The sequence below is a fragment of the Sphaeramia orbicularis genome, chromosome 12 (genome assembly GCF_902148855.1).
Source record: "Sphaeramia orbicularis chromosome 12, fSphaOr1.1, whole genome shotgun sequence".
Lineage (NCBI taxonomy): Eukaryota > Metazoa > Chordata > Actinopteri > Kurtiformes > Apogonidae > Sphaeramia > Sphaeramia orbicularis.
The window spans coordinates 51,640,186-51,647,709 of record NC_043968.1 but is presented as its reverse complement, the minus strand read 5'-3'; the positions used below and the strand labels follow the sequence as shown (position 1 = coordinate 51,647,709).

The window sequence follows — 7,524 nt, the reverse complement described above, 5'->3', positions numbered from 1 at the left end:
TCCTTTTACATTTTTTTTTTCAATAATTCCCCAGAATATTGCATTTGAATCAAAAACCATTGACCTTTAACACCTTTACCTTCTTTTAATGCCTTCAATTAAACTTATTTACTTAAGTCATATGTGAGCTATAGTCTATTTCTGTTGTATTGTGCTGAAACCTCATGAGTAAATGCAATCGATCACTGTTTCAATCTCTGTAGTTATGGATATCTACCATTTTTATTACTCCAGTACAAAGGGTTGAGAAGGGAGTGGCTTTGAGATAACATCTAGTCCATTTTCTCTAGTTTAATTGCATGTTATACTGCTAAAAGTGTACTATATCTTGATATTAGCAGAAAAAAATGACTTGAGCCTTGAGATTTTGGTGTATACATACAGGGAACTGCTTTTGTTAATAGATGTGGACCTGATTTCTGGAACATTTGCCATTTTGTAGAAGAAGAAGTGAGTTAACCAAAATATCTTTCTCAAATGTTGTGATAAACATATCTGTAATGTGATTATTTTTATTTTTTACTTCAACACGGTATCTGGAAGGGTTATATTTGGAGCAACACCCTGTATGTATAGTTGCTTCTGTTTTTTCAGTCCAGTTAGTGTCAAAATTGAAGTCAAATGTCACTCTCTGTTTTTTTAACCTTAAAACATCATAAAGTTTCCTGCTGATTTGACTTGTTATTTTCCTAGATTTTAACTATATAGACTGAAGTAAATCCGAAAGTATTTCCTTGTGTGTTTAATTGACTGATTTCTCCTCCTAATGGCTGGACATCTATAGATTTTTACACTAACTTCCACAAATATACAGGTTCCTGTTTGCTTTTGCCGCTGTTTCCTGTTTCAGCTGCTATCACAGTGCAGGTTCTCATATTCACTTTTCATATTTTCAACTTTATTTTTTCTACAGGTTGGAAATATGGAAAAACTGAGCTAAATATGGGGTCAACGGTGTCAAACTTTGGCCAGTTGTGCGGGAAAGGAAAAACGCAAGGTGAGATTTGACATATAAACTTTTTTTAATTTAATTAATTAAATTTTTTGTCTTTTTTTCTCTGAGTGTCATGTCTTTTCCTTATCTTTTTTTGTCACCAGAGGAGGAAAGACGCTTGCGAGCCAATGACAGGCATTTCAACCTGTCCTGTAACTACGCTGTAAGTGCAGAGAGAAAAACCCTGTTGCATGTTCTACAGATACAGTAACAGGGACGGAAGAGACTGCATTACTGTTTACAAAGCATTGTATCTGCTGTACAAATAAAATGTCTTTCTGCTTTTCCAGAACAATGCCATCAAGACGTCCAAATACAACATTTTAACCTTCCTGCCTCTGAACCTCTTCGAGCAGTTCCAGAGGCTCGCTAATGGCTACTTCCTCGGCCTTATGATCCTTCAGGTTTCTCTTTTGTGTTCACGTTTTACAGAATCCTGCACATTTTATTGACAAATCATTTATACTTTTTACCTTCATTTTATCCGAATATGTTAACTTTTCTGTGCATCATACATCTTTTAATTGTTTTAATCTTTTGTTTTTACAGTTAATCCCACAAGTCTCCTCTCTGTCATGGTTCACCACTGCCGTCCCTCTGATTCTGGTGTTGTCCATAACGGGAGTCAAGGACGCCTCCGATGACATAGTGAGCTGAAATAATGTCTTTTGGAAACCATTAAGAAAACCACGCTTTGTCACATAACTTTGTAATATAGACATAAATATTCAACCAAAATCAAACATGTACATGAAGTCAATGCTGTTTTCTCCGTTTCACATCTTTTCTGAATAGAACAGACACAAGAGTGATAAACAAGTGAATAACCGCAAAGTGGACGTCCTTGTTAATGGACAGTGAGTTATTTAAGATATGAGCATCGCACTATATGTGAATGGAAAATGCTTTCATTAGTTATAAACCACCATGTCTGATATATATTTTTTCTTTTTCTATTAGGCTGAAAAAAGAAAAATGGTCAAATGTGCAGGTTGGGGACATAGTCAAACTGGAGAACAATGAGTTTGTGACAGTAAGTATACAGAGATTAGAGATAGTCTGTACTCAGTCCATGGTTTGTTTTATTAACTTACTGGGAGTTTAAGTTGCAACAGATTTAGCTTTAGGAAAAATTACCTGCAGAAATTAAACAGAATATTTATAATTATGTTTTAATTAGTGTATAATCACCTAAAATGTATAAAACTCAGACTAATTTGTATAATAATACACACATAAATATATATTTTTAATAGACCAGATCCCTGTACATATCCACTCACTGTATAAAACTCCAATTTGCACTCTTTACATATTACAGTATAAACATACTGTAAATAATATATACAAAAACATATATTTTTAATAGACCAGATCCCTGTACACATCCACTCACTGTATAAAAACTCCAATTTGCACTGTGTACATATTACAAATTCACTGTAAATCTAAACCTATCCTTGTCTCTAGTCGAATGTTTGTTTCTATTAGGTCTATGTTTAAGTGTGTTTATGATCTATGTTGTGTTTGGGTTCATGTTGAAATGGTATGTCGTGAGCAAAGAAAAACTGAAGTCAAATTCCTTGTATGTGTTCACATACACATGCTTGGCCAATAAAGCTGATTCTGATTCTGAAAATTAAAAGTCGTGTTATCATTGCATTAGAATGGGCCTTTTATATCTATCGTCGCTGTTCTTCTGCTGTGACTCCAAACAGACTTACTTTCTTACTTTTTTAGTTTTATATTTATATTCCCACAATTAAAAAGCCCAGAGTGAACAAAGAAAACACTGGCTCTAATGAGGGATTCACACATTTTTTGTGGTCTCTGTAGGGGAAGATTCAAGGGCTTAAGCTGCAATGTTATTTACTGTTTCCATGTCCAATTATCTTCGTACAATACTTGTTCCTGAGTTCATAAAACACCTCTAGGTGTCATTTTACCACTTTACATGTGATGATAATGAGCAGAGGAAGTAGATGAAGTTCATAAGTAATGTTACTATTCTCAAATAAATGAGAAAAAGTTGAAGTTCAGCACTAGCTAATATTAGTACTTTAGTTAACTTACACTGTTTCCCATCTGTCAAACTGACACAGAATATGACTTTTACAGCTCCATGTCAACAGACCATAGAGGTCTCAAACTGCTGGAAGTCCCCTCAGAACACTGTGACTGAAATATATACTGTATATAATACATAATCTATAACAGACAGCTTAGACTCATTAGCATTAGTGTGTACTGCAGAGTTTCAGCCCATTATACACAGCTATATTTAGTCAAAGCAAAGTTCTTTTGAGTGACAGTAAAGTTTATCTTATTATCTCGTAATCTTTTTCTTATCTGTGTTTCATGCCTCCACTTTTAGGCTGACCTCCTGTTGTTGTCGAGCAGTGAGCCTCTCAACCTGGTGTACGTGGAAACAGCTGAATTAGATGGGTGTGTATATTAGATAATTATTTACTAATATATTTAAGAGTCAGAAAAGACCATATTTTCCCATTTGAGTGCGAGGTGTGTGTGTGTGTGTTTATGTGATTGTGTGTCTGAACTGCTGATAGGTGATGTCTCTCTCTGTCTTGGGTTTCACTTCATTCACATCCATCTCACGTCCTCTTGGTCTCCCCCAGCGAAACCAATCTGAAGGTAAAACAGGCTCTGACTGTAACTGGAGAGATGGGAGGCTGCATCGAGACACTGGCAGCTTTCAATGGTGAGATGCTGAGATAATGTTGTAGACTACATCTACAGGAACCTTATTAGTCATAAGTAAGTTGGAGAGATATAAACAAAGCCACCATGTGGACAATTAAAGGGAATGGAAGCCCATTCCTGTCAGTAAACTTAAATGATTAAAGAAAATAAAAACATTCATAGTAATTGCATTTTCATTTTCATATGCTTTCATCCATCCGTCCCCCTCATGTTTAAAATGCGATATCTCACAGATTGTTTGACAGAATTACCTCGACGCCATGTTTTCATTGCTGTCACTATCAGATACTATACGTTTCTTTCTTTTCTTTGTTTAGTTAAAATGTCTCATTGAGATCAAAATCTCATTTGCAAGACCTGACATTTACATACATATTATACTGTATTGGCAAAAAGTTTTTGGACACCCTTAAAATTTTACACAATCTCAAATATTACTATGAAAAATCATTTTTGTGTTTGTGTGGCTGCATTAGACAGACACAAACAAATGCAATTTTTTTTTTTTTTTTTTTTTTTTTTTTTATTGTTAACAAGACAAAAAATAACAAAACTAAATTCTTGACAGTCAACATGTCATGCCCTGGATGTGTTTCATTATTTTGCAGAAACATCCATCCAAAAACTCATTTCTGCCACCATATATATAGTATCCCTTTCTTTGAGGTTTCAAGCAAGCCAAAGCAATACTAAAGCTGATGTGCATATTTGGTTGATCCCAAATCATTGTTAGCTCAACACTCATGGCTATCATCATGTCACGACATGGGGCACCAAAGCAAGCAAGTAGGAAATCTACAAGTCAGCTCTATCTTGATTAATTGACCACAGTTTTCACATCCAGAAAGATACATCTTACTATTCATTTATACAAAATTATATGAACAGTTAGCATGGATTTTGTGTATTTAGTGTGTGAGTTTCAAGTTTCATCATCTTCCATCATTTCCCCACTCTTAGCTGGTATTGTACATGTTGCAAATGATGTCACAATAGTTTATGCTTTGTTGCTATGACAACCAGTTGCACTGAGGCAGCACCTTTCCTGCAGTGGAAATGGAACGTGTGGCAACCAAATCAAGACATGCCAAGTCCGGTGGCAAATGGTTACCTAAACCTATGTAGTTAGTATTGATCACTGATAGGAAGTCATATATGGACTTTCATTTAATTAGTTGAGTTCTCCTCCAGTGAAAGTACCACCCACTTCTATTGGCAGATTCATCTCCTGCATCAAGACCACAGGACTCTAACATAGAGACAGATCCTGACAACCTCGCAAACTCAGCTTATTAATGATTCTTGATAGAACATGCCGGTGAGATACAGCGACAGTGGTCCAGTTTGTTTTTTTGGCTGGTAACTGAACTGAAGTGCATGAACAGGGTGTGATGCAAGGACACAAGCCACATGTAAATGGACTAACAGTCTTCACTTAATCTTACAGTTTTTCTCAACTGCTAAAACACATTTCACAAAATTTTTCTCCATTTTTCCAGAACTCTAAACACAGCACACTTTTCTAAAGCTACATAAACAAAACTACACCTTCTCTCTTCAAAATTCAAACTTTCACTCCAAAACAGCTGCTCAAAGCCTGCAAAAATTTAAACACGATACACATCATTACACACTACAAAAAAACAACTGAAAACAGTGTTCAGTGTGTGAGAATATTCTTTTTTTCCACAACTGCGAAAGCATATTTTTAGAAACCTTACAGCATCTGTTCTCAGAATATATCACTGTAAAGTATTGGGCCTTCATAGATGTGTGTTTCATATGAACAGTATGTAAACCTACAGAAAATACAGTATGTACACTACTGTACTGTATCACAACTCTATGCAAAAACTACAGAGGATCCAGCACACACAACAATACTCATTGAAAACAATGTTCAGGGTGTGATATTTTTACTTCCGCCAGGAGGTATTGTGATCGCTTTGCTTTGTGTGCGTGTTTGTTTGTTTGCCTGTTAGCAGGATAACTCAAAAAGTTATGGACGGATTTTCATGAAATTTTCAGGAAATGTTGATACTGGCACAAGGAAGAAATGATTACATTTTGGTGGTGATCAGGGGTGGGGGGGCCCACAGGGGGACCCCACTGATCGGCCTTGGCGGAGGTCTGCACTCTCCGAGTGCTTTTCTTGTTTATTTACAGTATTTATCCCACACACACACATACATTATGCAGCATTACGTCGTTGCACTCCTCTTCCTCAGACTCTGCCTGTGTCCATTGTGTTTGTTTGAACCTTCAGCAAACTGTGCACTCTGAACTGGCTTTTATAGGTGTAATCACATCATTTGCAGCAAGTGTCTTCAATTTTGAGTCATTGTGTTTACTGAATGAAGCCAGGTGTGTTCATTGTGTTCAAATTTTGCTGACTGTGGCAAGTATTTTGCATCACATGAGCTTTAATTTGAGGATCTGAGCAGAGTTTTTTGCAACTTGTGTTTTAGCAAGACAGAATGTGTTTAGATTTATGAAAAAAGGAGGACTGTGTTTTTTCGAATTGTGTCTTCATGTGAAATGTGTTTATGGTTTTGGCAAACGGGGGCTACTTTTATTAAATGTGTTTAGAGGACTGGTCATTTGGTTTAGAGAATTGGCTTTTGTGTTTTAGCAATTGGGGAAAACTGTATTATACTAGCAGAAATGGGCTATACTTGAGAAAAGTGAGGAAAAATGAACACACTTTATGTGTTCCCTGGATGAGTCTCTACCACCTGATTTCTGTGTGTGTCTCTCAGGTGAAGTGCGATGTGAACCTCCCAACAACCGCCTGGACAAGTTCAAAGGGACGCTGACTGTGAATGGAGAGGTCTATGCTTTGGACAACGACAAGGTGCTTCTCAGAGGATGCACCCTGAGGAACACAGAGTGGTGCTTTGGCCTGGTCATATTTGGAGGTATACGAGCAGTATACCTCATCAGCTTTAGCTGTCGTATATTAATTATAATCTGTTATCTTTTCATATGTAAACTTTGGACTTTCGGCTGATAAAAAAATGCTGTGTGTTTTATCATTATATTGAATCCCATTAATCTGACTAAAGAAACAAAAAAGAAATATTTTAGCAACACAAAATTAATATCTGGTCATTTTCTGTATCCACGTGAATTAATGTGAAGAACATTTGCAGGTGCTGACACCAAGCTGATGCAAAACAGTGGAAAAACAACCTTCAAACGGACGAGCATTGACCGTATGATGAATATTCTGGTGTTGTGTGTGAGTTAAATGCTTTTAAATTTGCTGCTCTACTGTAAACCTTGAAATTCCACCGGCTCTTAACACGGGACACATTTGTTTTTAATTATCATTTAAATTAGCCTACAGTGTTGTCTAAAAGTCTTATTCCACCTTTAGCTTTATTGTTTTTGCAGGGTTGAAATGATCATACACATTTATTTCTCATTCTCTTTTCTTCAGATACAACAAGAAAATACCAGAAATATGTACACACAAAAGATTTACAAAAAACTGAACTAAATGGGTTCTAAAGGTTAAAGTCAATATTTAGTATGACCTCTGACCCCATGACAAGAAACAGCACAAATAGTTAAAAACATCTGACATATGTTGAATGAAACCTGGTGTAAAACATCAGAAAATTAATGCAATAAATCTCATACTGTCTGAATAAAAGACACGGGAAGTGCAAAGGTAACAACACTAAATACGACCACTTTGGTTTATAAAAGCTGTTTTGTCCCTGAAACTTGAATTTTTACTGCTGTTCATACTTAAAATATATCCAGATTCGATCTTAATACAGAGACTGACAAATGCATATGTG

The 7,524-nt window shown here is 36.0% G+C and overlaps 1 protein-coding gene across 1 annotated transcript in view; it reads left to right on the top strand.

The window, feature by feature from the left end:
* Positions 1 to 942: 942 nt before the first annotated feature.
* atp8b5b (ATPase phospholipid transporting 8B5b) overlaps positions 943 to 7,524 on the top strand; it is a 30,678-nt gene continuing 24,096 nt past the window's right edge. Inside the window, exons 1-10 of the mRNA XM_030148354.1 lie at positions 943 to 997; positions 1,099 to 1,157; positions 1,285 to 1,398; positions 1,544 to 1,642; positions 1,790 to 1,851; positions 1,955 to 2,027; positions 3,369 to 3,439; positions 3,631 to 3,713; positions 6,475 to 6,633; positions 6,868 to 6,956. Of these exons, the coding sequence (XP_030004214.1) occupies positions 943 to 997; positions 1,099 to 1,157; positions 1,285 to 1,398; positions 1,544 to 1,642; positions 1,790 to 1,851; positions 1,955 to 2,027; positions 3,369 to 3,439; positions 3,631 to 3,713; positions 6,475 to 6,633; positions 6,868 to 6,956 (864 nt within the window). The remainder of the gene's footprint in view (positions 998 to 1,098; positions 1,158 to 1,284; positions 1,399 to 1,543; positions 1,643 to 1,789; positions 1,852 to 1,954; positions 2,028 to 3,368; positions 3,440 to 3,630; positions 3,714 to 6,474; positions 6,634 to 6,867; positions 6,957 to 7,524) is intronic.